This window comes from Balaenoptera acutorostrata, chromosome 19 (genome assembly GCF_949987535.1).
Source record: "Balaenoptera acutorostrata chromosome 19, mBalAcu1.1, whole genome shotgun sequence".
Taxonomy (NCBI): domain Eukaryota; kingdom Metazoa; phylum Chordata; class Mammalia; order Artiodactyla; family Balaenopteridae; genus Balaenoptera; species Balaenoptera acutorostrata.
In genome coordinates this window covers 13,111,225-13,139,113 of record NC_080082.1, presented here as the reverse complement: position 1 = coordinate 13,139,113, position 27,889 = coordinate 13,111,225, and the positions used below count along the sequence as shown (strand labels likewise).

Genomic DNA, 27,889 nt, shown 5'->3' with positions numbered 1-27,889 from the left:
GCTGCAGACTTTGGGGAAGGGAAGTGAGTAATTCTGTAGTCAGACTCACAATGGCTTTCACAAGAATAATCAGCCCAAGTGTTGATGGATGTGGCTTGACATGCGGCGTCCAACCCACCTGCGTCAGATGACAGCTTTCCTAGAGGGTCTACCCGAGGGACACAAGATTGTCCCAGGGTAGCAAGAATGGAGCTGAAGACCCACCCCTCCTCTCGAGCCCTGCTGACCTTTCCATCCTGGGAAGGAAGGCAGGAGACCTGGCTAGAAGCGCATTTTATGGTCAGGCCCAAGGCTGTTTGAGCCTAGCAAAGTATCGATAGTTCAGGGGCTGAAAGCATCTTGCTTTCCTATGCATTTCCCCGTGATTGCCTCCCAAGCCAGAATGCAAGCTCCATGAAGGTAGAGACCCTGCTGCCTTGCTCACTGCTCTGTCCCTGGCAGCTGGCACGGGGTCAGCACCTGAATACGTGCTGAATGGTATATTTGAGTAGATGGTGGCCTGTTTAGGGTCTGGGGGCCCAGGTAGGCAGGATGCCTACTTGAGGGGAGAAGGTCAATGTGCCCTGCTAAGGAGACTAGGTAGGCGGGCACTGCCCACCCTGAGCTGGGAACCACTGGACATGCTGGGCAATATGGGGGAGGAGGTGAGGAGGGCATTTTGATCTCCTTAGATCCTCCCAGCCACAGTCCAAGGCTGCAGGGAAAGAAGCCAATGAAACAGCAGCACCAGCCCTATTTTCTCCCAGTACGGTGCCAGTTCCCGGCTGCTAATGAATCATGATGTCCTCTCAGGTCAGCCCGAGCCACTGCTCTTGTCTCATGGAGATGGTCCTGCTGACACCACAGCCCCCTCTCCTGGGCTCCCTCAGCCGCCGCCTCCTCTCTCACACTGAGTTCAATGCCCTCGGACCCGAACTCACAGAGGACCCAGGAGTTGTCCCCTGCCAGCTCGCTGAGGTTCCAGCCAGTTCCCCCAGCATGCCTGTCTCTCAGGGAGGCAGCCCTCGGGGGAAGAATCCGGGTCCAACCATTTATTCCAGACCCTGCAGATTCAGCTTTAATGAAGAGACAAAGTTCTAGACCAGCCTCCCTCATCAACTTGTTTTGTGACCTGAGGATCTTCCCCTTGGAACAAGAAGTGCTTCTCTCCGGCAAAGGCACTCCGAGTTCCTGCTCTGTCCTCAGAAGGTGGGCAGGTGCCTTCAATGAATGAAGCAGGCAGAGTGTGGTTCATAATACAGACTCATTTTGTTTGCGGAATAAACATGTAGGAATATTCTTTTTTTTTTTTAAATTTTTTTCTTGTGATGAGAACTTTTTTTTTAATTTTATTTTTATTTATTTATTTTTGGCTGTGTTGGGTCTTCGTTGCTGCACGTGGGCTTTCTCTAGTTGTGGCGAGCAGGGGCTACTCTTTGTTGCAGTGCGCGGGCTTCTCATTGCGGTGGCTTCTTTTGTTGTGGAGCACAGGCTCTAGGTGCACAGGCTTCAGTAGTTGTGGCTCACAGGCTTCAGTAGTTGTGGCTCACGGGCTCAGTAGTTGCGGCTCACGGGCTTAGTTGCTCTGCGGCATGTGGGATCTTCCCAGACCAAGGATCGAACCCATGTCCCCTGCACTGGCAGGTGGATTCTTTTTTTTTTTTTTTTTTAAAGATTTATTTATTGATTGATTCATTACTATGTTGGGTCTTCGTTTCTGTGCTAGGGTTTCCTGTAGTTGCGGCAAGCGGGGGCTACTCTTCATCGCGGTGCGCGGGCCTCTCACTATTGCGGCCTCTCTTGTTGCGGAGCCCAGGCTCCAGACGCGCAGGCTCAGTAGTTGTGGCTCACGGGCCTAGTTGCTCCGCGGCATGTGGGATCTTCCCAGACCAGGGCGCGAACCCGTGTCCCCTGCATTAGCAGGCAGACTCTCAACCACTGCGCCACCAGGGAAGCCCTGGCAGGTGGATTCTTAACCACTGTGCCACCAGGGAAGTCCCCGCGATCTTTTTTTTTTTAATTTTATTTTTATTTATTTATTTTTGGCTAACTACATAGGAATATTCTTTACTTCTATGAGGAAAGATGCTCACTCTCCTTTTTCTTAAAACACGAGGCACCACGAAACAAAAGACAAGCAAAAACATGAGGAGCCCTTTTGCTAGAGACAGCAGTACAGAGAAAAAAAGAAATGCAACACGTGCAGTAATCTATGGTCATTGTCGTGGGGTCTTGGCATGGGGGAGGCTGTGGGGAATGGAGGGGACTGCAGCAAACTGGAGGGGGTCACACCCCGTGGAAAGGGGGCAGCCCTGACTGAGGTTCAGGTCAGGTGAGGATGGGGCCCAGTGTTGTCTGACCTTCCGACTTCTAAGAAAAACTGGAAAACTAGATTTCTCTGTGAAATCTCCAGATTTCAAAATTTGACTCCTGTTTTTTTTTTTTTTTAAAGTTTATAGGTTTTTTTTTTTTTTTTTAATAAATTTATTTATTTATTTATTTTTGGCTGTGTTGGGTCTTCGTTTCTGTGCGAGGGCTTTCTACAGTTGCGGCGAGCGGGGGCCACTCTTCATCGCAGTGCGCGGGCCTCTCACTGTCGCGGCCTCTCTTGTTGCGGAGCACAGGCTCCAGACGCGCAGGCTCAGTAGCTGTGGCTCACGGGCTAAGTTGCTCCGTGGCATGTGGGATCTTCCCAGACCAGGGCTCGAACTCATGTCCCCTGCATTGGCAGGCAGATTCTTAACCACTGCGCCACCAGGGAAGCCCTTGACTCCTGTTTAAAACAAACACACGATGTGGGCCAAACCAACCTGCCTGAATACAAACACAGCCCTTGGTCCGCCAGTTTGAAAAGCCTGGGTGAGCTGCAGCCCTCCTGCCCCCGGGACAGCCTCAGAGAAGGATGGGCGTGGACGGGCAAGAGCAAGGGTTTTGTCCTCCTGTTCCCACAACAGGGAATCCACGGGGAGCCTACGTGCACCCACCCAGCTGTACCAACGCCCTGAGTGGGTTGGTGACAGGCGGGCAGCACTCGAGGACCAGAGCCCCAGCAAGGCTCAACGAAGGGCAACCCGGGCCTCTTTCTCCCTCCAGGCTAGCCGAGAGGAGGCAGGGTGTCAGGAAGCAGAAGTGGGTGGTGCATGCGGATTTTTACTGGCGCTCTTCCCCTTCATGGTGTCTGGAAAGGAGACAAATCCGTGAGGGGGAGGGAATCGCAGCGGAGACGCAGCTCTGCACCAAGGACGTTCCCTCCAGGGAGGGTTGACTTGATCCTCCCTATGCCCACCCCACCTCTAATAAATTCCTATGTTGATGTCCTAACCCCGAGTCCATCAGAACGTGACCTTATTTGGAACTAGGGTCACTGCAGGTGTGATTAGTTAAGGTGAAGTGGTTAGGGTGGGCCCTACTCCAATGTGGCTGGTGCCCCTATAAAGATGTGAAATTTGGAAACAGACACACACACTGAGAACACCATGTGAAGAGGGAGGCGGAGATCAGGGTGAAGCAGCTGCAAGTGCCAAACTGCCAAAGATTGCCAACAAAGTACCAGGAGCTAGGGAGAGGCCTGGGACAGAGTCTCTCCCACAGCCCTCGCTAGGAACCAAGCCTGCCACACCTTGGTCTCAGACTGCTAGCCTTCAGAACTGTGACACGTAAATTTCTGTTGCCTAAGCCACCCAGGTTGTGGGACTTTGTTATGGCAGCGCTAGCAAACGAATCCAAGCTGAACCAGTTTCCCCTGGGTTTGCCTCAGGGCCACAGAAGGAGAAGGAATCCAACCAGGAACGAGAACAAATGATGGAGGCGTCCAAGGAGATGTGGAGACAAGATCTGAGGAGGCGGCAGAAACCAGGGTCTTGCAATCAGCACAGCCTTCCTGCCAGGCCCTTGGTGGCAGCCCACACAGACGGCACTGGGAGGGGTAGGCATTCGAGTACAGCAAGTCCCCTACGTACGAAACTTCAAGTTGCGAACTTTCAAAGATGCGAACTTGTGTTCTGTCAATGTCAGGCGTGAGTGAAATTGCAGCTTGCCCTCCGTCTCCTGTTGCTGGCGATCCTTCAGCTCTACCATCTCCCACCTCCTCTCCCTCCTCTAGTCAGTGACTCTTCTTGCCTGTTCCCTCGATACAAGCCCCTGTATGCCACCTGTTGTGCTGCACTACTGTACTTTTCAAGGTACTGTATTGTAAGATTAAAAATGTTGTCTTGGGGCTTTCCTGGTGGCGTAGTGGTTGAGAATCTGCCCGCCAATGCAGGGGACACGGGTTCGAGCCCTGGTCTGGGAAGATCCCACATGCCGCGGAGCAACTGGGCCCGTGAGCCACAACTACTGAGCCTGCGCGTCTGGAGCCTGTGCTCCGCAACAAGAGAGGCCACGATAATGAGAGGCCCGCACACCACGATGAAGAGTGGCCTCCACTTGCCACAACTAGAGAAAGCCCTCACACAGAAACAAAGACCCAACACAGCCATAAATAAATAAATAAATAAATAAATAAATAAATAAACCCAAAGTTAAAAAAAAATGTTCTTTATTTTTTGTGTTTATTTTTTATGTATTATCTGTGTGAAAAGTATTATAAAACTATTATAGTAAATACTATATAGCCAATTGTGTTAGCTGGGTACCTACCTAACTTTGTTGGACTCATGAACAAATTGGACTTATGAACGTGCGCTTGGAACGGAACTCGTTCGTATGAAGGGGACTTAATATACCTCCCTCCCCAGCCCACCATTCCCTGTCTAGCAGCCAGGGGTGGCCTTGCTCCCCTTCTTCAGGGCCTGGGAAGTCACTCCCCAGCACCTGGAAGCACTGTGTTGGGGAGGCAGGCTGAACGGGGTGGGGGGGGTCTGGTGTACCGCGACCCCCTTTAGCACAAACCTTGGCCTACTTGGCGATCCCCACCCCCCACCCAGCCACGAGGCTTCCGGGACAGCTGCGCCACCTCCACGGTGAGTGCCATTACCACCACGTTGCACGTGTGGCCAACATCTCATCGGGATCAACACAATTCTCCCTGAGGACGTGTTCCCTGGATGAGGGAAATGGAGGCACAGATGGGCCAAGTCGCTGATTCAAGGACTCGAAAACAGTTGCTGGGAGAGCCAGCCAGGAATCCACTTCCAGGGCTGTCCCCGCCGAGGTCCTTCCCACGTCCTCTTCTATCCCCTCCGGGATGCTCCAAGCCCCTGCCCTGAGCCCCCAAGCCCCTCTCTAGTGCCCCAGACCATCCCCAGAGAGGGTTTGCTTGGATGGTGCATGAGGGGGAGAGAAAAGAGAAGAACAACAAAAAGCCTGCCCTCTGCATGGCAAACAAACAAGCCGACTGCAGAGGCGGTGAAAGGAGGCTGTGTGCAGCGGGGCGGGGGCTGCAGGAGGCGGGGGAGCCGGCATAAAGGAATGTTGTTTGGGAAAGCCGGGGCTGGGCACCGAGGGACAGACAGATGGCCTTTTATCCCATGGCCTGGGTTCGGCCTGAAAACCCTTCTTCTGAAATGAGAGGGTGCCCCGGGCCGTGTCCAGCTGCCCCCCCGCACCCCACGGAGGCCCAGAGGCCCATGTGTCTCAGGATACCTGGGTCGCACGTGGCCCAGGCAGGCCCTGGAAGGAGGAGGACAGTAACCACGCCAAGAGGCTTCCTTGGGGAGAAGCCAGTGTTAACAAGCCCACCCCCGGGCCCCCCGGGGAGCAGCCTCCCTGGAGCTGGTTGTCTTCTGCAGCCAGAAACATGGGGCGAAAATGAAGGCGGCAGGACCTGCTTGCTTCCGTCTCCAATAAGCTGCTGTGCGATGAGGTCCAAATCAGAAGCCAGGCCCAGCCAGGTCCTGTGGCCTATCCAAGCCTTAAAACATTTAAAATAAACCCCTGACGTGCACAAAACCCAAACCAAAACAAAATCCATGCCTGGCAAATGACAAGCCACAGAACTCCCAAAGTACACGCACGTCCCACTCGCCCAGTCACTGCAAGGCAGCTAGCTCTGCCAGCCACTCTCCCTGTATTCATGGTAGGCAGATGAAAGGAAAAGAGAAAATGAGTAGGAATAGGAAACTTGCACCTGAGGTGTGCCCCACGCCTCTCTCTCGGAAGACGTGGGGATGTGGACAAGACATTCCGAGCCTCCTGGGTCCTTGACGTCAGTTTGCTGTGGACCCAGCATTGCTCTTACTCATGAAATGAGCCCCCTTGGATGACATCACCAGCAACCTTGTCACCAGAAGCAGGAGCCAGCATAGGTGGGCATTCCAAGACATCAGAAAAGGGGGCCAGTGGACTGAAAATAGTAAATTACCACTCAAAACTCGCCATAGCGCCCCACAAGTTTTCAGGCTACTAACTTGATTCTCTACCAAATCCTGCCATGGACTATCTGTATCCAGGCAGATCCCTTCTGCTCTAGCCTCTAACCTTAGATGAGGGCACCATTTCCAGGAAGTCACCAAGAGTCAAGCGGACACAGTTTTTTCCCAATGAAAGCCTAACTCAGGGATTTGGAACAGCCCGAGGGGAAAATTCCATCTGGGAGCCTGGGCTGGGGAGGTTGACCTGGGCATGGTCAGGGGGGACCAGGGGAGCTCTCTGAGGCTCACCTCCTTGGTCCTGCCTTACAAAACCCTGCCTCACCTGCAGTGGTAGGATGGGTGGGACCAGAGCTTCAACTCTGATGAGCAGCATCAGCAACTGCAGGAAATGAGCTCCTCAAGGTTTAGCCTTTTGCAGATTCCACGGGACATTTCTAGACTGTGGTCTCTCAAGTCTTAGACCTCAAGGCACCTCAGGTGGGCTTACAGAATGTGCTATCCACAGGGAAGACACACTTAAGCCATCTAAAATATATTATCTCCTGACTGACCCAACTTCTATAAAAAAAACAATTTCAGATGTAACACTCTGTCTGTAAGGATTAAACTCAAAATACTATTTTGCTGTTTTATTAAAGGAGAAACAAGACCATTGATTTACAAATAACCTCATATATCACTATTCCAGAGACAAGATTCCTAAATGTGGCTTTTATAATCTAATAATTTAAGAAAGAAAAATACTGTTGTTCTCCTTTGTTTACAAAAAATGGCAAATGATTATATTGCCAGGAACAATAAAAGTCACTGAACTGTTTTGTAAACAAAACAATAAAAACAACAACAAAAAACAACCTGTCTTATACCCACTACTTCTTTTTACTTATTCAAGCAATTTCCCCCTCTCCCTGCTCAGGCATGGAATCTTCTCCCATGTGTAGCTGAGGATGTTGATGCTCAAGAGGTTGACTGGCTTAACCTCCAGGGACACAGTTAGTTCAAGAACACAAGACTGCTGAACTCTAAACCTGTGTTCTTTTCCACCCTCATTTATCCTGACAACTTCCAAATCCACTGCCCATTTCTCAAACTAGCCAAGTCTGCACAGTGAGCCCTAGAACTGGTACCGCCTCATGAGTAACAGCCTACACTCCACGTTTTATGCTCATGTGTTTATACTCATCACTCTAATGATGCTCAGCCCCAGGGGATGATGTCCTTGATCAGCCTCAAGGCAACTTGTCCTTCTGGGTGGCCAGCGCCTCTCTGACACGGCCACATGTCAGGGACATCACTGAATACACGATCTGGTGTGATCATGTAGAGAGAGAGCACGAAGGAGCTACTTGAGAAGGATGCAGGGAAACCAGCTTTCTGGCCCCAAACCACCAGATTAGGATGCCACTATCCTAGAGAGAAATGCCTTTGTGACTCTGGGCCACAGCTCAGACCAACGCTTTTTTGCCCAAGAGAACTTTCTGCAATGATGGAAATGTTCTAGATCTGTCGTGTCCAATACAGTAGTCACTAGCCACATGTGTCTACTGAGCACTTGAAATGTAGCTAGTGTGACTGAGGAACTGCATTTTTATTTATTTAATTTAAAATTAAATTGCCACATGTGCCTAGTGGCTACCATATTGGACACCAGAGTTCTGGACTCATATATTCAACTACTATTTGAAATCTCTACCTGGGTGTTTCCTGGGTATCTCAAACCTAATAGGGTCCTAGTGAACTTTAATTGCCCCATCCCAAACCAGGGACCCCCATCCCAGTATTCATCATTCCACAAATCAAACCACCTAATTGCTCAGGTCAAAACCTTGATGTCACCCTCAACTCCTCTCTTTCCCTCACTCCCAATGTTTAATCCCTCAGCAAGACATTTCCAATTTCTATCTACTTCTTTCTGTCCCAATGGCCTCCCAGTCCAGGCCACCTCTTTTTGTCATTTGGACAACAGTGATGGCCTCTTAGCTCTCTTCCTGTTTCCACTCTTTTTAAATTTATTTATTTATTTATTTATTTATTTATTTATTTATTTATTTTTGGCTGTGTTGGGTCTTTGCTGCTGCACGTGGGCTCTCCCTAGGTGCGGCGAGCAGGGGCTACTCTCCATTGTGGTGCGTCGGTCTCTCATCACGGTGGCCTCTGTTGTTGTGGAGCACAGGCTCTAGGTGTGCAGGCCTCAGTAGTTGTGGCACGCAGGCTCATTAGTTGTGGCACACGGGCTTAGTTGCTCCGCAGCATGTGAGATCTTCCTGGACCAGGGCTTGAACCCGTGTCCCCTGCATTGGCAGGCGGATTCTTAACCACTGTGCCACCAGGGAAGCTCCCTGTTTACACTCTTGACTCCCTTCAAGCTACAATCCACATGGCAGCCAGAATGATCTAATAAACTACAGACCAACTTTGTCAGTGTTCCGCTTCAAGTTCTCCAGCCCCTTGTTCTCAGAGTAAAATCTAAGCCCCCTACAATGACCTGTGAGCCCCGCTGAGGCAGGGCTCTTGCTTACTCCCCACTTCAGCCCACGCCACACTCCCCGTCACCCACAACACTCCAGCAACAGCAGAGCCGCCTTTTGGATGCCTGATGTCACCAATCCTGCCAGACCCCAGGACCTTTGTACTTGCTGTTCCTCTGCCTAGAATGTTTTTTTACCCAGTTCTTATGACAGCTCCTTTTCATCCATCATATATCAGTTCCTCAGAGAAGCCTTCCCTGACCATCCCCATCAGAAGCTGCAGCTGTGACTCTGTCACAGCCCCCTGATCTAAAATATATTTTCTGTCTGTCTATCTGTCTATCTATCTATCTAAAATATATTCTGTTACAGCTCTTGTCACCACCTGTAATTGTCCTATCTATCTCCCTCTGTCTACTGGTAGGTACGCCCCATGAGGGCAGCGACCAGTTGTCTTTTTATCCCCAGTATCGAGCTTGGTCTGGGCATGATGAGACTATATCCACTATGTTTGCAGGTGCATAGAGGAAGGAACGGTGGGGAGAAAGAGGCAGCCCTGCAAGCCCCTGGGACCACTGGGGCGGTCGCCAGCCTCTGTTTCAGAGACCAACTGTCCCTGACCAGGGCGCGTGTCCCCAGTCCAACATTGTACTTGTCCGGGTGAAGACAGAATGAGGACAGCAGGTTGGTGCAGACCCCACATGCCCTAGCTGGGGGGAGGGGTAACTCTGAGAGACTGAATGTCACCACTCTCCAGCTCCTCCAGGGGGTAAGTGGCCTCACCCAAGAGAGTCTGAGCACATAGCAACTCAGATCCTAAAAGCATCCAACCCTCACCACCTAACAGGAATCTGCCTTTTCTTAGCAGAAGTTGGGGCTAAAGGGGCTCGTAATCATCTATCTCAGTTTAATCTACATGTTCTGTCTTACAGAGCTCACATGATGTCATTGAAGCTGCAGAAAATCCTGTAGTGATGCAAGAAATAAGGAAATCAAGGCAAAGAGAGGTTTAGTGACTCATGCGATGTCACGTAGCCGGTAAGACCCAGAGCTAGACCCAGAGCTGCAGATCCCCGGCTCCTCTCTCCTGGAGGGGAATAGGATGGGCTGCCAATTCAGCACCTACCACACAACTGCTCTGCACTAGGCTCCACTCTGGGAGCTTAGGGATGCTGATTCTTCAGTAATTCCAAGAGATCTACCTACTGAGCCACTTTCAGTGACTCCAGCTTTTCCATCTCCATTTTCCCTCTGCCCTTAGCCTTCTAGGACAGTAGGTTGCAAACTTTATGTTGCTTCTAAGGCACACAGAGAGCTTGTTAAAAGTACAGATTTCTGGGGTCTTGCCTTCAGAGATTCTGATTTTGTAGATTTGGGGAATGGTCCAAGAATATGAAATATATATATATATATATATATATACATACACACACATATACATACACACACACACACATATATATATCTATATGTGTGTGTGTATATATATATATCTCCTTATGGCAATTAATTCTCTAATTTAGTTTTATGTCTATTTTTTCACCCCCAGTGAAACATCAAACTTTTCACACAAGTCTTAAAATATTAGAATCTCTGTTGCTACTAGAGCCATTTTTTCTGTAATATAACGCAGTTCTCCAGTGCCTATCACATTCACTTCCTTCTAGGTTATTTGAGTGGCAGAAGTTGTTTAACGATATCTGTATTGGGAGGAATAGTATCTCTCTGCACCCCACCCCTGCCAAATTCACGTCCACCCAGAACCTTGTGAATGTGACTTTATTTGGACACAGTGTCTTTGCACTGATCATGTTCTCATGAGGTCATACTGAGTTAGGGTGGGCTCTGAGTCCAATATGACTGGTGTCCTAGTAAGAAGAGGGGAAATTTGGAGATACAGATGCAGAGACACAGGGAAGAATGCTTTTGTGCAGATGGTTGCAGAGACTGGAGTGATGTATCCAAAAGCCAAGGAACACCAAGCATTGCCGGCCCCACCAGAAGCTAGGAAAGAGGCAAGGAACAGATTTTCCCTTAGAGCCTCCAGAAGGAACCAGGCTTGCCAACTCCTTGATTTCAGACTTCTAGCATCTAGAATGGTGAGAATAAATTCCTGTTATTTTAAGTACCCACTTTGTGGTATTTTGTTACAGCTGCTCTAGGAAACTAATACAATATCACTAGAAATGTGATGCCGTGTTACACGTAATCATTCATGTGCTGTTACCTTGTTTTATTTTCCCACTCATCCTTTAAGAACATATTTGGGAGTGATGTCCATGACATAACTACCCAGTACTTTTCCAACTTTTTATTATGAAACCATTTAAACATGCAGCCAAGGTGAAAGAATCTCACTGTGAATACCTGTATCCCTACTACCTAGATCCTACCATTCACATTCTACTTTTTCTTTTTAAAAGCATTTTTGGTACATACCTTAATTAAAAAATACTTTATTGCTAAAAAATGCTAACCATCACCTGAGCCCTCAGGGAGTTATTACCTTTTTGCTGTAAGAGGGTTTGAAATATTGTAAGAATTACCAAAATGTGACACAGAGACACAAAGTGAGCAAATTCTGTTGGAAAAACGGCACCGATAGACTTGCTTGACGCAGGGTTGCCACAAACCTTCAATTAAAAAAAAAAATGCAGTATCTGCGAAGTACAACAAAGTGAAGTGCAATAAAACAAGGTCTGCCTGTATATACTGTGTGATTCCACTTCTGTAGTATTCTGTATATGTCTGAAAGAGGAAGATCAGAGGACAAAGAAGTGCCTCACAGTATGTGGACAGTCCTAAGTAAAATGTTGATCCTTGCACCTCCCTACCAGGTAGTCTCACTGCCCTCTACCCAAGGCTCTTGGAAACCCAGTCCCTACGTCACAGTATGCTCCTATTACCCAAACGACACCCCACTGGGACCTCCCTGCTTCCCAGAGCCTTTCTCCAAAGTCATCTCCTCACCACAAAATCCAAACCAGCATTCCCTCAGTGTGCTCCAATTCTTCCCAGTTCTAGCAGGAAAAAAACCTGATTTACGTGATTGACATTAAGATCTGAATGACCAGAGACAACCCTTTTAACCTGTCAGAGTTTTCATGCTTTTAATTGAGCTAAGATTTCTAATCTCTAGTTGATAGACCTTCAGACAATACTACTCAACGGTAAAATGATTAAAAAAAAAAAAAAGCAATTTTTAAAGGCTGGTGTATACCAACATCTAACGCTTGCAATCATGAGGTCATATCTTTAGAAACAATTACTAAATATGTGTTAAATTTATTTGCCTCCTTTAAAAAAATTGGGTATAAACCTCATATAGTAAAAAATTACCAATCTTAAGTATATTGTTTGATATGTTTTGACAATTATATGCCTCCTTGCAGCCAATGCCCACATCAAGATGTAGGACATTTCCACCATCCCAGAAAGTCCCAGGAATCTATTTTTAGTAAGGTCTTATTTGATTTTGATGAAAGGAAGGTAGAGGGGGATAAGTATTCAGTTCCCTTGACCAGAGGGACAAGAAGTTTTAGATTTACAGGGCTTTACAAGAGAGGTGCCAGTTTCCCTGATAGGGCTCCTTCCCGGCTCTTCTAGCCTCCCCTGTTCATACACACATAGAACTTGACCTGTAGGCCCCTCCTCCAACTACAAGCTGTAGACACAAAGCAGGAAAGGTACACAGGACCCGCCCCCATGCTGAGTTCCAGCGGCAAGGCTGCCTCCAGACATTCCCTCCACACCCCTCCTCATCCTTGCATTCCCTGCTGAAATCACTACCATTCCACAACCACTGCACACCCACTGTGCATCCCCCCTTCCCATGGGCTTTTGGACTGCGGCTGCAGCCTGTGTGAGCTTCCCTGAGCCACTTCCTCCCTGCTCCAGCCACACGACATCAGGGTCAGGGCGTGCTGGGCAGCCGCAGCTCCTGAAGGTCAGACTTGACTGTATTTCCCCAAGGCTGGCAACATGGTCCAGAATTGATGCTCAGCTCTTGTCCTGCCCTTTGCTTTCTCTAGTGGAGCAGATGGGAGCAGGATGGAATGGAACAGAAGGAGGAAAGAGGAAAAAAACCCGAATGGCTAAAACCTAATAAGAAAATGAGTGATTTCATTAGTATAGCATAGAGTCCAAGAATAGACCAAAATATTTCTGTGAATGTTTGATGTGTGATAAAGGTTTTTGTTTTTGTTTTTGTTTTAAATCAGTGAGAAAAGATAGATTATTCCATAAATCTACTGGGATAACCAGTTGGTCATTTGGAAAAATATAAACCTAAAATAATCTCTATTTTGATTTTTACACCAAAAAAAAAAAATCCAGGTAGATAAAACATTTAAGCAAAAACAAACAAACAACAACAGAATCATTAAGGATAAAAACTATGAGCAGGATACAAAATATTTTTTGCTTGCTTTTATATATAAAACCATAAAGTAGAGGTGGTCTTTCTAAGAATGATAAGATGACAGCTTTTACTACATGGAAAACTGAAAGGTTTAAATGGAGAAAAAAAAAAATTAAACAAGCCAAAAGACAAATGAGAGCTGGAAGACAAGTAGTATTATGTATGATGGAACACAGGCTAATATTCTTCATATATAAAGAGTGATATAAATCAATAAGAAAAAGATCAACTATCCAGTACAGATGGACAAAGGACCTGAACATGCAGTTTACCAAAAAGGTGCAAATAATTTAGAAATGTATAAAAAGACACTCACTCTCTCATAATTCATATAAATGAAAATCTGAACAGGGAGCAATTTTTTTCACCCATTGGCAAAGATTAAAAATATTGGTAGTACACAGCATAGGTGAGGGTGTGAAGGAACAGGCATTCTTGTATGCTTTTGGAGGGAGTTTTAATTGGTACAACCTTTTTAGAGGACAATTTGGCAATATCCATCAAAATACAAAATGGATATCATTTTGATCTAGAAATTTCACGTCTAGGACTCTATATTACAAATTTATTTGCATATGTGTGCAAAATGATTATGTAAGGATGCTTCTTGTAGCATTGATATAATAGGGAAAAACATCAATAGGGACAGCTATCAGAAAGAATGCTGACAACCTAGAAGAAATGGACAACCTTCTAGAAACATACAGCCCACCAAAACTGAATCAAGAGGAAACAGATAATTTGAAGAGACCGATCACTAGACGTGAAATAGAATCTGTAATAAAAAAAAACTCCCTACAAAAAAAGTCCAGGACCAGATAGCTTCACAGGAGAATTCTACCAAACAAACAAAGAAGAACTTATACCGATTCTTCTCAAACTCTTCCAAAAGATTGAAGAGGAGGGAACACTCCCAAAGACAGTCTCTTAAGCCACCATCACACTGACACCAAAACCAGAAAAGATACCACCAAAAAAGAAAATTACAGACCAATATCTTTGATGAATACAGATGCAAAAATTCTCAACAAAATATTAGCAAACTGAACCCAACAACACATAAAAAAGATCGTACACCACAACCAAGTGGGATTCATCCCAAGTTCACAAGGATGGTTCAACATATGCAAATCAATCAATGTAATATACCACATAAACAAAAGAAAAGTCAAAAACCACATGACCATCTCAATAGATGCAGAGAAAGCATTTGACAAAATTCAACATCCATTCATGATAAAAACGCTCACCAAAGTGGGTATAGAGAGAACATAGCTCAACATAATAAAAGCCATTTATGACAAACCCACAGCCAATATAATACTCAACAGTGAAAAGTTGAAAACCTTCCCACTAAAATCTGGAACAAGACAAGGATGCCCACTCTCACCACTTCTATTTAACATAGTATTGGAAGTCCCAACCACAGCAATCAGAGAAGAAAAAGAAATAAAAGGTATCCAAATTGGAAGGGAAGAGGTAAAACTGTCATTATATGCAGATGACATGATACTATATATAGAAAACCCTAAGCACTCCACACAAAGACTACTAGATCTAATAAATGAATTCAGAAAAGTAGCAGGCAACAAGATTAATATTCAGAAATCAGTTGCATTTTTCTACATTAACAATGAAATATCAGAAAGGGAATGTAAAAAAACAATAACTTTTAAAATCACCCCACCCCAAAAAAATACCTAGGAATAAACCTGACCAAGGAGGTGAAAGACTTATATGCTGAGAACTAAAACATTAATAAAGGAAATCAAGGGACTTCCCTGGTGGTGCAGTGGTTAAGAATCTGCCTGCCAGTGCTGGGGATATGGGTTCAATCCTGGTCCAGGAAGATTCCACACGCCATGGAGCAACTAAGCCCATGCGCCACAATTACTGAGCCTGTGCTCTAGAGCCAGCGAGCCACAACTACTGAGCCCGTGCACCTAGAGCCCGTGCTCCGCCACGAGAGAAGCCACTGTGGTGAGAAGCCCGCGCACCTCAACGAAGAGTAGCCCCCACTCGACGCAACTAGAGAAAGCCTGCGCTCAGCAATGAAGACCCAACTGAAACATAAATAAATAAATAAAATAAACGAAATCAAAGAGGATTCAAAGAAATGGAAAGATATCCCATGCTCTTGGACTGGAAGAAAGAATGAGGAAAACTTTTATTGCTGATGTGGAAGGAAGTACGAAACATGTCATTAGGTGAAAAAAGCCGCAAGTTGCCAAGCAGCCTGTACCATACAACTCCTTTATGTGGGAAATAGAATAATATATGTGTTTTTCTGAGGCCACATAAGAAATTGTTGGTAGTGTTTACACAGGGACTAGGTTGGGAGGGGCACTCAATATTTTTTTTTGCACATTGCTTTTTTTTTTTAATTAATTAATTTATTTTTGGCTGTGTTGTGTCTTCGTTTCTGTGCGAGGGCTTTCTCTAGTTGCGGCAAGCGGGGGCCACTCTTCATCGCGGTGCACGGGTCTCTCACTATTGCGACCTCTCTTGTTGCGGAGCACAGGCTCCAGACGCGCAGGCTCAGCAATTGTGGCTCACGGGCCCAGTTGCTCCGCGGCATGTGGGATCCTCCCAGACCAGGGCTCGAACCCGTGTCTCCTGCATTGGCAGGCGGATTCTCAACCACTAAGCCACCAGGGAAGCCCCGGCAGGTGGATTCTTAACCACTGCAGCACCAGGGAAGTCTCTAAAATGACCTTTATGATCACACTGTGAACAGCCAATGCAAAGTTTAGAATGTCACAATGTGCTTTCAAACGTTTTTGTCAGAAAAACCACACATACGCAAAACAACACTACTTGATTCATTATTTGCTCAATTTAAGAATCAGCACCCAAGTGCAATCTTAATTTTGCTGTCAGATTTTTTTTTTTTGGCTGTGCCACGGGGCTTGCAGGATCTTAGCTGCCCGACCAGGGATCGAACCCGTGTCCCTTGCAGTGCAAGCACAGAATCCTAACCACTGGACCGCCAGGGAATTCCCTTGCTGTCAGATTAAAATAAACTAAAGCAAACAACAAAAAAAACTTTTCAGTTTCATTTTTAAAGAGAATCAATTTCCTTCTCTCAACCACTTGGTCCATTTTCTATGAAATTTTGGTCTTCATTTAAAGTAGATTCACTTTAAGCGACCTTTAATCCTAGGAGTCAAGGACTTTCCTACTCAGGTTTAAGAACAACTGAATTTTTTTTTTTTTTTTTAAAGCAAATGACATTTTTTGCCCTTATATTTTCGCTTTTTTTTTTTTTAATATTTATTTATTTATTTATGGCTGTGTTGGGTCTTCGTTTCTGTGCGAGGGCTTTCTCTAGTTGCGGCGAGCGGGGGCCACTCTTCATCGCGGTGCGCGGGCCTCTCACTATCGCGGCCTCTCTTGTTGCAGAGCACAGGCTCCAGACGCGCAGGCTCAGCAATTGTGGCTCACGGGCTCAGCCGCTCCGCGGCATGTGGGATCCTCCCAGACCAGGGCTCGAACCCGTGTCCCCTGCATTGGCAGGCGGATTCTCAACCACTGCGCCACCAGGGAAGCCCCCAACTGAATTTTTTTATGGCACCCTGTCTCCAACCTGCATCATCTTTTACACCTGGCACTCCAAAGGGTCTTGCCCAGGACATGGGGAAGCAACAACTAAATCGGGTTGGTCTGTCCTGGTGCCTAACTTGGGATCATGGAAGCTGTATTTATTCAGCTAAATGTAACTTCTCCTTATTCCTCCATGGCAGCCAGTCTCGAAGTGTGGGCCTTAACTTGGTTTAAAAATGTGAGGTCTTTCTTTGATCTTTGTGGGTAAATGATGCTTGTTTCATAGACATTCATTATTACATAAGACTAGGGGCTATTTATTAGCAACTAAGTGGGTTATTACGGACTATTCACATTTGGGATTTATAAAACAAAGCTAGCCATTACTAGAGATCCCTAAAATCTCCAATTCCATTTTCCAGTGGGAAAGGTAAGCATCATGCAATGCTAAGCAATGTTAAAAAGGTTCTGCTGGGCATAGAAGAATGTACAGAACTAGAACTCTACTCCCTTTAAATTCTATTTGTTTTAAAGGAGAAACTATGACTAATTCACTTAGGTAATTATCAACCACATTTGTTGTAGATTACATGGTTCACTCTAAGTGTGTAGTCACAGGTACTTCCATCAAAGGAATTTTTGGCTACTAGCTTTCCTCTAACAGGACCTTAAGACATTCTGTATGCATCGTAGTTCAAAACACATCCCCCCAAATTTGCTTATCTGGTACTGCTATTTTAACACCTTGCAATATAAATACTATCGAAGTCAGAAAACAAAGCATTTGAATAATTATGTTTTAGGGCAATGCTTCACAACAACAAATCCTGAGTATGAGGTTTCTATTTCTCAATGATAACTTTATGGCTGTTGCTAGCATCAATTTTGTTGTTCCCCAGTCTTGTTACTATGACTGAGTTTGTTTTCCATCAGAGGGCAAGAGCAGGTGGGGAAACGGTTGTTAGAATCTTCTGCCCATCTTAGTTGAGCAGCAATTAGAGAAGATTGAGAATCACCACTCGGAGATGACACGCTTTAGAGAATTTTGCATGAAAAGACACAGGAAAGAGTAAACAGAACTGGAAACCCAGGAACCTGGGTCCTGCCTATGCACATCTTCCAGACACTTACAGACACATGGGGACGGGTCACAGCCCTGAGAGCGAGGAGGGCTCTCAATTGGCATTTTCTATGGTTAATTTCACTTCTAACCTTGCAGGGGACTCACCGGCAGGGATGAACTTCAGTAGCCTAGCATGGAAGACGTTTTGCCAACTCTTTCTGGCTGCGAAAAACTGAGGGCAAAGGCAGAAATGAGTGGCTCACTTGATAGTCCTCCATCCTTTCCATCAACTCCCAATCCTTTTAGCTAACAAAGAAGAAACTAGAAAGAGGTTTGTTTCTGTTTTCTTTTTTAACATCTTACTACTTGAAGTATCTTGTGTGTGCTAATATCACCACTCTCCTTTTCAATCTGGTACACATATCAGTTTTCCAAGCAGCTCATTCATTCATTTATTCAGACATTTGTTACTTCCTGTTGGTAGGCACCAGTGGGTTACTGTCTCCTAGGGAAACCCAGATGAATCAGGCAATTCCAGTCTTCAGAGAGTTTACAGTTTAGTAGAGAAGATAAGACACGTAGTGAAAACACAGTGAATAAGGAAGAACATTTTGAATGCTGTAATGTAGGGAGAGGCCAAGTGCTATGAGAGTTTGGGAGAAGGAAAAACCCAGGTCTAGATGGGGAGGTAAGGAGAATCTCTGTGGAAGAAATAGAGTTCGAGATGGACTTAAAGGATGTGGCAATCGGGAGCCACTGAAGATTTAGGAATCCCGCTGTAACATATTTGGAAAGCTTCACAAGGCCATGGGCTGAAGGAAGCGTTGGCAGGGAGAGACCTGCCCAGGAGATTGCTGCAATAATGAGCATAACGCAGCTCTGGCCAAGGTAGGGTAGTAGCGGGTAGGCGTCCTGGAAGGAAGACTAAGGAGGCTCATGAGGATGGGCATGGGGTCTGTCCCAGCCACTGGCTCTGCTTTTTTCCAGTTATCCCCCATTTCCCCCTCTGCAGCCTCTGGATTCTCTAGGACAGAGCAAGGAATGGAGACAGTTGAAAAACACACATACAGGAAAGAGTAAACAGAACTGGAAACCCAGTTGAAAAACAGTTGAAAAACACAAATACTATCTCCCAGACGTAGTATTGGGTGAAAGAAGCTGTACAGCAGAGCACACACTGTGTGACTTTTCTGGGAAATGAGGAGCAAGAGAAACCAGCAGTGGAGACTGAGTCATAACGACCAGGGGTATAAGGGGTGAAGCAGGCGGGATAACGCACCCCCCCTTCAAAATCTACGGCCCAGTACCTGGAACCCGTGACTGTGTTACTTTACATGGCACAGAGGACTTGGCAGGTGTGATTAAATTAAAGACTTTGTGATGAGGAGATGATCCTGGATATCTGGTGTCGGGGCGGGGGGAGGTGGGGGGGACGGGAGCACAGTGTAATCACAGGGTTCCTTATAAGTGAAGGATGGAGGCAGGAGAATCAGAGTCCGAGAACGAGACGGGACAGGAGAGCAGAGGTCAGAGCAATGTGACTGCTGGCTGGGGGCCAGGAGCCAGGGAACACAGGCAGCTTCTAAAAGCTGCAAAAAGTGAGGCAACGTTCTCCCCTAGAGCCTCCAGAAGGAAGGCTGCCCTGCCAGTTCATTTCTGACTTCTGACCCTCCAGAAACATGAGAATAGATGTGTGTTGCTTAAAGTCACTGAGTTTGTGGTAATTTGTTACAGCAGCAATAGAAAACCAAAGGGGCGAGGTATCCAGAAACCAGCTGAGGACAGTGTGTCAAGAAGGGGGGGGGGGGGTGGCGATTGCCATGTCGAGAGTTGCTGCCAGGCCAGGTGAGAACTGACCACCAGGTTTAGCCAGGTGAAGGTCCCGATGGCCCTGGCAAGGGTACTTTCAGTGCCATGGTGGGTTTCAGAGAGAACAGGACGCTTATTTCCTGTCTGTCTAAATGAACGAAGACGACATATGGACCAACAGTGAGTGTGTGTCTTAAGATAAATAAATAAATAAGGAAAGGGAAGATGATAGATGCTGCTCAGGCATCAATTTGGGTTCTTTGCTGGGAATGTTTCCAGAAATGATTACCCTCAGGTGTTTCTGAGATTCCTGTCTATTTCTTTTTATTTCCCCCACAGAGTCCTAATTTCCAACCTTCGCCCTAATCTGGGTCTCGAAGCCCCTTCGATCACTGAATTCTGAGGTGACACCAGGGGGCGCTCTTGGAGCCTGTGTTCACCCTGGGTCACACGGAACCACAGTGACTTGGGCCCCTGGCCCTCTCCCAGCTTCGTCCTCCAGGTGAGGCTCACCTGGCACCACCGCAGGCCGGGGCTCACAAGCCCCTGGCAGGTAGCAAAGGACGGGGGCTGCTGACTGGCCAGGCAGGCCCACTTAGGAAGCCTTGCTGTGGGCTAAGCAGACCTCGACCCCCTTCAGTTAGCAGATTTCTCACATCCACTCCGCTCTGCAGGCAGGGGGAGTTTAGCAAGTTTCCCAATCATCAGCTTTTATCTGAATTCTCAGCTCAGACCGGCATTCCAAGCTGGGCTGTGCTCAGGCTGTTCCGGAGGCCCGGGTGGGGTGGGGACCCTGAGTCTTCCTGCACTTAGATCTCCTCCCTATTGTCCATCCCCATTTAATGACTCAATTGCCAAAGTTCTGAATGGCTGGACGCCCAAAGCCTGGCAGAACCACATGTGGCAGAATCTGTGGACTTCTCAGCCACTCAGAGACAGATACACCTTGCGGGATTAGGATGCGACACACATTCAGACAGTAGGGTTAACCCAACAGCAGGGGCTGGGGAGTCAGGGCTTGCCCTCCTCTAGGGTCTCCCCAAACAGAGGGCTTTTCTCCAGGGGCATGGTCAGATGTCTGCCCACAGGAGGCCCCCTCAAGGTCTGGGTGTGTAAGACAGGGGCAGTATGATCTGCCCTTTCAGTTATTTTCCTCTTGGTGGCAGGTCTGGAGTGAGGGAAGGATTCTGGTTGGACTGTGATGAAAGCTGCAGCTCTCTCACCAGAAAAATGCACAACCATGCATGTTTTACACACAATTTCATCTCTTCCATCAATCCCAGAAAATGATCCATAGAACTCCAGGGTTAAGAAGCTCTGCTCCTTGTGTCTTCCAAAGTGTGATACTTACTCCACTGACGGTGCTCAGGATTTTAGGGGATAGGAGGATAAGCATTTATTTTAATTGCTCTATTTTTAAAGTGCATGTACACCCTGATTTCACTGGTAATATTGCCTAGGGTGAGTAAATGGTAAAATAAAAAGTGAGTCTACTTAAAGATAAATATTAAATAGTTCAAGTCGTATGCCAATTTGGAAAAAAACTGGGACAGTGATTCATGGATGACAAGTCTGCGAAACAGTATTTATGGCTTTGGGAGGTTTGGACCCGAAGTTCTTTTCTTTCCTATTTCTTTAAAAAAATTGCTGGTTGCAGCTCAATCAATGGATTTCATGCCCCACTAACAATGCGAGCCACTCTTATCTAAGCTTAGAGTGAGGAGCCCTGAGCGCCCAATCGAGAAGAGGGCCTGGCCTCCCTGCTCAGCCATCACTGATTCACGTCCTCAAGTCCAGGGCTACAACAGATCTTGTCTCATCCCCACGGTATGTTAGCTCAAACAAGTTCGACTTGTTTCATGTGTGTGTGCTTCCCTGTGAGTGTGAATGTGTGGGTAAGTGTGTATACAGAGGGGGTGTGGCAAAGTGGGGGAAAGGGGAAACCAGTGGGGCTGAGCCTTGTCCCTGGAATTTCATGGCAGAGCTCCAGCAGGCTCCCCGCTGAGGACTACACTTGGGAAGAAGGACTCCAAGGAGGGGCACCATTCAGAAATGAGCTCCAAACAACAGAGCTGGTTCATGACACTCCCCTTCCCCGTCAACGCCCCTTCTGGTCCTCACGCTACAGGAGCCGGGTTCTAGCCTCAACAGGTGTCAGCATCCCTGGTTCAGCAGGAGGAGACGGGAGAGGTGGAGAAGGCAGCATGGGGGTTGCCAGAAGGGCTTAACCAAAGAGAAGAACAGATATGTCTTCTCTCCATTCAGCCCTTACGAAGATGGCTTCTCTCTGAAAAGATATCTTCTCCAGATTTCTCCTCTGAATACCTCTCTTCCCCAATATAAAGACAACCCTACACTAGTTTCCAGAATAGCAGATAGAAGCTGACGAGCAACTGGAGTATTGGGTGACTACGGCCATTGGTCAAGTTTGGGCCATGGATTTGTAAATGTGGTGTTAATTTTTAGTTTTTTTCCCACATCCTCAGGTGGGGACCCAGATATAAGGATGCCTGAAACATGGCCACACTGGGACTCTTGGGGTAACAGGTGAGTGCAGGGGTAAGAAACAAATTTAGACTCAGTATTCTCTGAAGGTCAGGTAAAGCAAAGCAAAACAAAGCCAAATCAAACCATAGTGCTGGGTAGCTAGCAGAGCTGGGAGGTAAAGCCATCTAGGGCAGCTCGCCAGGAGAGATGCTCTAGATGGTGCTGGGAGGAGAGGCCACACCCTAAGGCTCCTGTTTATAGGACACACAGTTACAACGTAGGATGGCTTCCATGAGCCATCACAAGCCTGGAAGTCTCTAGTATTCCAGCCCCCACCTCTCATTTCCTGCACTCAGCTTCAGTTATATCTATGGCTAAACCTTCGGCACCTTCAGCATGACCTGACACCTAACATCAGCTTCCAAGATTAAACTGGGCCCCCACTGCAGAATGCTGAGTCCTGCCATTTTACGTATGAAGTCTCCCAAATTCAACCTTCCCCTTCCCTTGGTCATAGTCACCATTACCGCTCACTTGGGCTATGGGGTAGCCTCCCGCCTGGCCTCCTCACACCCACTTGGGTTCCTTCCACCCCTTCTTGGCATCGCAGCCAGGATGCTCTTCCAAAGATGCAAATCTGACCACACCACACCCCTGCTTGAATCCACTACCTGGCTTCCCATTGTTCTTAGAATCAAGTCCCAAATCCTGACCACAGCGGCCCTGGCTGATCTCCGGCCTCCTTCCACTCCCTCTCCTTGCCCAACAGCCTCTGGTCACATTGGTTTTATTTCTGTCCCTTGACTCTGCCAAGCCCTTACCCTTCAGAGCCTTCACACATTCTTTTCCCTCTGTCTGGAAGGTTCTTCTCACCACACTTCACCTGGCTTAAGCCCTATCCATTGATTAGCTCCCAGGGTAAGTATCACTTTCTCCAGAAAGCTCTCCCTGATTCATACTCTGATAGCACCAGGTAATTGAAGAATTACTGTGGGATTAGTATGTTACCTCATTAGCCTGTTAGGTCCATGAAGACCGTATTGCTTTTGTCCATTGATACCTCCTCAGTGCCTAGTTCAGTGCTGCCAATCACTAAGGGACCAAGTGAGTGAGTGAATAAATGATTAAAGAATTAGGCAAGATGGCCCAGTGAAAAGCCACCTGGAACAGTGAGAGGCAAGTCCTTTCATCCAAAGATCTAAAAGCACTTGCTAGGGCCATTTTGAATGCAAGAGCTAGAAGCAGGGAACAACTGTTGGTTTATGTCCAAGCATGATGGCCTCACTGTCACCAGTCCTACAGCTGGGCCTGGGGAAGTCCTGAAGAGTCGGTTTGCCTCTGGCACAAGCCTACCTGGAACCCAACGGATAGGATCATCTTCCAGGCCCAAGGATCCTTGGGATGGAAACAGCATTGATTTTGGAATCAGACACACTTGACTTTTCCACTAACTAGCTCAAATTACCTCAAATTCCAAATTGACCTCAAATTCCAAACTGACCTCAAATTACAGTGCCTCCTTGATCCTCAGTTTCCACATCCTAAAATGGGGATAACAAAACCCACCCCAGGATCAGTCAGAGGCTTAAATACAATCACAAGCCTGTGGTGCACAGCAGCATGCAGCTCAGAGTGCTACTCCCTTCTCCCCAGCAAAACTGGCTCACCCTGTCATGTCACTCTGCTGGACACCCAAGCCAGCATGCAAGACAAGGCATAAAGGGAGAACAAAGGGGTGGGAGGACATAGGCCACCCAAGACACTGCGCCAACCTCTCCACGCGACCAGAGAAGCCCTTGCGCAAGACTAGGGTGGCACCAGGAAATCCAAACTAGCTGAGAAGGGTGACTGGTCTGTGCCTTTTGGATGCAGGGGTAGGGTGAGATGGGGAGGAGAGGACAGGTGCGCTTGGAAGCTATTATTCAAACAGAAATGAAGAGCAGTTGCGAAGAGGGAGAGGCCGATAAGGGGACAGGAAGGAAAGACTGAGTGTGTGAGGGGCTGGGAGGGAAAAGGTGATCCAAGTTGTCAGATGGCAGAGGCTGCAGCAGGAACAAGTAGGAAGGAGGAGGTACCTTGGGAGGTGGGAGAAGTAGCAGATAGAGGAGGGTCACGGGAAATGCTGGAGAGGAAGGGCAAACTCCTGGTTGGGGGTGGTGGTGGTAGGCAGGGACCTGTTACCTGGAGAGAAGAGAGGTGAGGGCGGAGGCTGTCACCTTGGGTCCTCCTAGAGGGCAGGTGAACGCGGCCTGCCGGGGAGTGGCGAGTTGGGGCGGGGAGGGTGGGGGGAATAGAGGGTGTGTGACCCCCGGGCCCGGCTGTACCTGAGGGTCTCCTTGCAGGTCCCCCACGTAGTACTGCTCGAGCCAGCGGCGCGCGTTGTCCGAGTGCCGGTGCGGTGGCCCGTCCAGGTCGGCGCTGACATCCTGACCAGCCCGTTCCCGCAGCAGCTGCTCGCCCCCTGGGTGGTGCCGCACGAAGCCGGTGAGGTCGTAGAGGCGGGCCCCGCAGCGGACCCAGCAGGCGCCGGCCGCCAGGCGCCGCTGGACCTCGGCGGGGGAGAAGGAGGCGGCGGGGGGCGGAGCGGGGGCCATGGCGGGAGACCGGAGCTCGCAGCTCGAAGCCTGCGCGTATGCTCCGCGGCCGCCCAGCGCGCCTCTAACATCCCCTGAGCCGCTGCCGCCTTGACTGGTCAGCCGTCGCCGCACCTGCTCATTTGCATGCCGCGCTCCCATTGGCCGCTCCTAAGGACGCTGCCCGTGTCCGGAGAGGCCCCTTCCCCATTGGCCGGCAGGACGCCCAGCCGACCCGAGCGGGGCGGGCCAGGGGATGCCCGCCCTCCGTCAGGTGGTCCTGGGCAGGTAGAGGGAGCGCCCGCCAAATGTGTCTCATTGCAAGAGAGCAAAGGCGGCGGGAGGACGCAGGTGGAACAAGTCTTCCTGTTGCCGGCGGCTGTGTGGACGGACGTCCTCGATAGCTTGATCGCCACCGGAATAACTCTTCTGCTGCTGCCTTATGGGAGAAACTTGCAGTTTTCCTTCCTCAGGCTGCAGGAGTGGGTGAAGAGTGGGGGAGGCAGCGTGAGAACTAGAGTAAGGCAAGGGAGACACTGGCCTCTGGCGCCCCCAAACTCAGTAATCACGATATACAATATTTTAATGTAATATTTTAAAAAATCATGTCGTGTACAGAACAATGTGAATGTGCTTAATGCCACTGAACTGTGAAGTTTCAAATGGTTAAAATGGTACATTTTATATTATGTATATTTTACCACACTAAAAAATATATATAACAAAGAATTTTTAAAAATAGGAATATTGGCAAACCACAGCCAGTGGGCTGGCCACCTGATTTTGTATATAAAGTTTTAGTGGAACCAGGACTAGTGAGAGGAGTGCGGCAGGTTGGTGAAAGTGAAGGGTTGGATCGCGTCTTTAACACTGTAAGTTCTGGTATTTTGTTCATCATGGATTTTTTTGTTTGCATTAGTTTTGAATTATTAAAATACACTTTTTTGTTTGTTCGTTGTTGTTTTTGGCTGCGCCACGCGGCATGCAGAATCTTAGTTCCCGGAGGAGGAATCGAACCCCTGGCCCCTGCAGTGGAAGCTCGGAGTCCTAACCACTGGACCGCCAGGGGATTCCCTAGAGTATTCTCTATCTTGATTACTGAGTTTTTTGGCACACCCTTAACTTTTACCTGCAGGATGACTGCCTCAGTTGCCTCACTCTAGTCTCACCTTCTGGGGAGGATCCTGAGGGACGAAGAGAGAATCCTGCTGCCATTATAGGAGGGGAAATAGGGACCTAAAGAAGTAAAGCCTGGTAGTCATGCTGGATGGAAGGGAAGAGCAAGTGTGCTCAATCCAGTTTTGTTTATAACAGGGGAGAACTGCACACAACTTTAACTGCCCAGGAATTGGGGATCTCACTTGAACTCATGATTTGTAATAAAAGGATCCTGGTACTGAGGTTGCCCCATTCAACTGGCCTTGGTCTCTCTCAGCAAAAGGTATTTTCAGGGTCACCCCTGTTTACGCTCTTCTGGGGTTGGGCCTCTATGCTGGGCCAGCGCTGTGGGGGAAAGCCTAGCTCAGATGCCCTAGAGGCCACCCCAACTATAGACACGTCGAAGGTCAGGAGAGTTGTTCCTTCCTTCTCTCCTTCCCAAGACTTTCCTGGTTCACCCTCAAGGAGTAGGCAAGAGTTTGGCTGAGTATATGGGTCGGCTGTGGAACTGCTGTCCAACAGGCCTGGAGGGAGGCCTTAGGTCACTAATTTTGCTTTTCTCAAGCAGTGAATACATAGTCACTCTCACTCCACTTCCACACCTACTCTGTTCCAAATACCTTGCATGTGCAAAAGCATTCAAACACTCCTGGGTGTCCTCAGGTACTTCCTGATGACAATATCTGTAGGCCACCCGCATTTGGATTTTTCACCGTTGCCTTAAACTCATATTGCCTGAAGTTAAACAAGCAATTTAGTCATCTATTCAGAATTGTAACATTTCTTACCATGGTAATTCCACTTCTAGAAATTTGACCTTTCAGATTACTGTATAAAGATGTGTAGGGAGGAAAAATAATTTTCCTTCTACCCTTCTAGGTTCTCGGCTGAGACACTCCCTGAAATAAAAGATTAATAGGAGAACAACAAACTTAATTTCACATGTAAGGGGACCCCAAAGGTATGAGACCCAAAGAAGTGACCATAGCAGGCAGCTTTTATACCTTTTGGACAAAGAAACAATAAATTTGTGAAGAATTGACAAGACAAAGGAGTTTGGGCTTGGAGTAGTATATTAGTAAAGAAGTAACAAGATTTTTTTTATACAGACATCTCAGCTCTGAACACCCTATCTCTAGTGATAAGAATGCCCTCTGCCCTTCTGGTACATGGAGGGTACCTTTCACATGGAAGACTTATTTCCTGCTTTTAGGGGGACAAAGCAGGGTCAGAGTGTCCTTCTTAAGTACCAGCTGTTTCTTAAGTAAATTTAATTCAAAATAATCAATATGCCAAAGTGGCATATTTTGGAGTGGCCTGCCCTGAACCCCATCAGATGTATGCATAATAATATTAATCGCGGGGACACCCCTGGCAGTCCAGTGGTTAAGACTCTGCCCTTCTGCAGGGGGCGCAGGTTCGATCTCTGGTTAGGGAACTAAGATCCCACATGCGCGGTGTGGCCAAAAAAATAATTAATTAATTAATTAATTACGACGTTGCTTATAGACTAGAAACAACCCAAATATTCATCATTAAGGAGGACTGATTAAATAAATGATGGTGTATTCAGTGGAATACTATGTAACCGTTAGAAAGAATGAGGTAGGTCTATGTGTACCGATAGGGAACAATCTCTATGATATTGTAAGTGGAAAATAAAGAAGAACAGTGTGTATGGTATGCTAATAATTATTTTGCTATTTTAAGTTCTTTAATTTTTAAAATATTTTAAATGCAAACAAAAGAGTATGTATATGTTCTAAAGCAAAAATAGTATAATTAATTCAATGAATTTCCCTCCCAATCCAAGAGCTAGGACATTACAAAAATTGTACCTACTCCTACACTCCAAAACTCCCATCTCTCTGCCTCCTCCCAAGAGGTAATCACTGTCCTGACTTTTGTTAATGTCCATGAATCATTTTGTTAATGTCCATGAAAAAATTCTTTTATATTTTTATCACATCTATATGTATGCTTATACAATATATTGTTTAGATTACCTTGTTTCTGAATTTTATGAAAATCACATGACACTATTTTGATTTATGTAGCCTTTCATGTTTTACTCAATA

General features: G+C 47.2%; 1 protein-coding gene across 1 annotated transcript in view; it reads right to left on the bottom strand.

Annotated features, from left to right (window-relative positions):
* The window catches only part of FA2H (fatty acid 2-hydroxylase), a 53,976-nt gene extending 29,268 nt beyond the window's left edge, over positions 1–24,708 (bottom strand). Inside the window, exon 1 of the mRNA XM_057534952.1 lies at positions 24,405–24,708. Coding sequence (XP_057390935.1) covers positions 24,405–24,674 — 270 coding nt within the window. The 5' untranslated portion in view covers positions 24,675–24,708. The remainder of the gene's footprint in view (positions 1–24,404) is intronic.
* Positions 24,709–27,889: the final 3,181 nt, after the last annotated feature.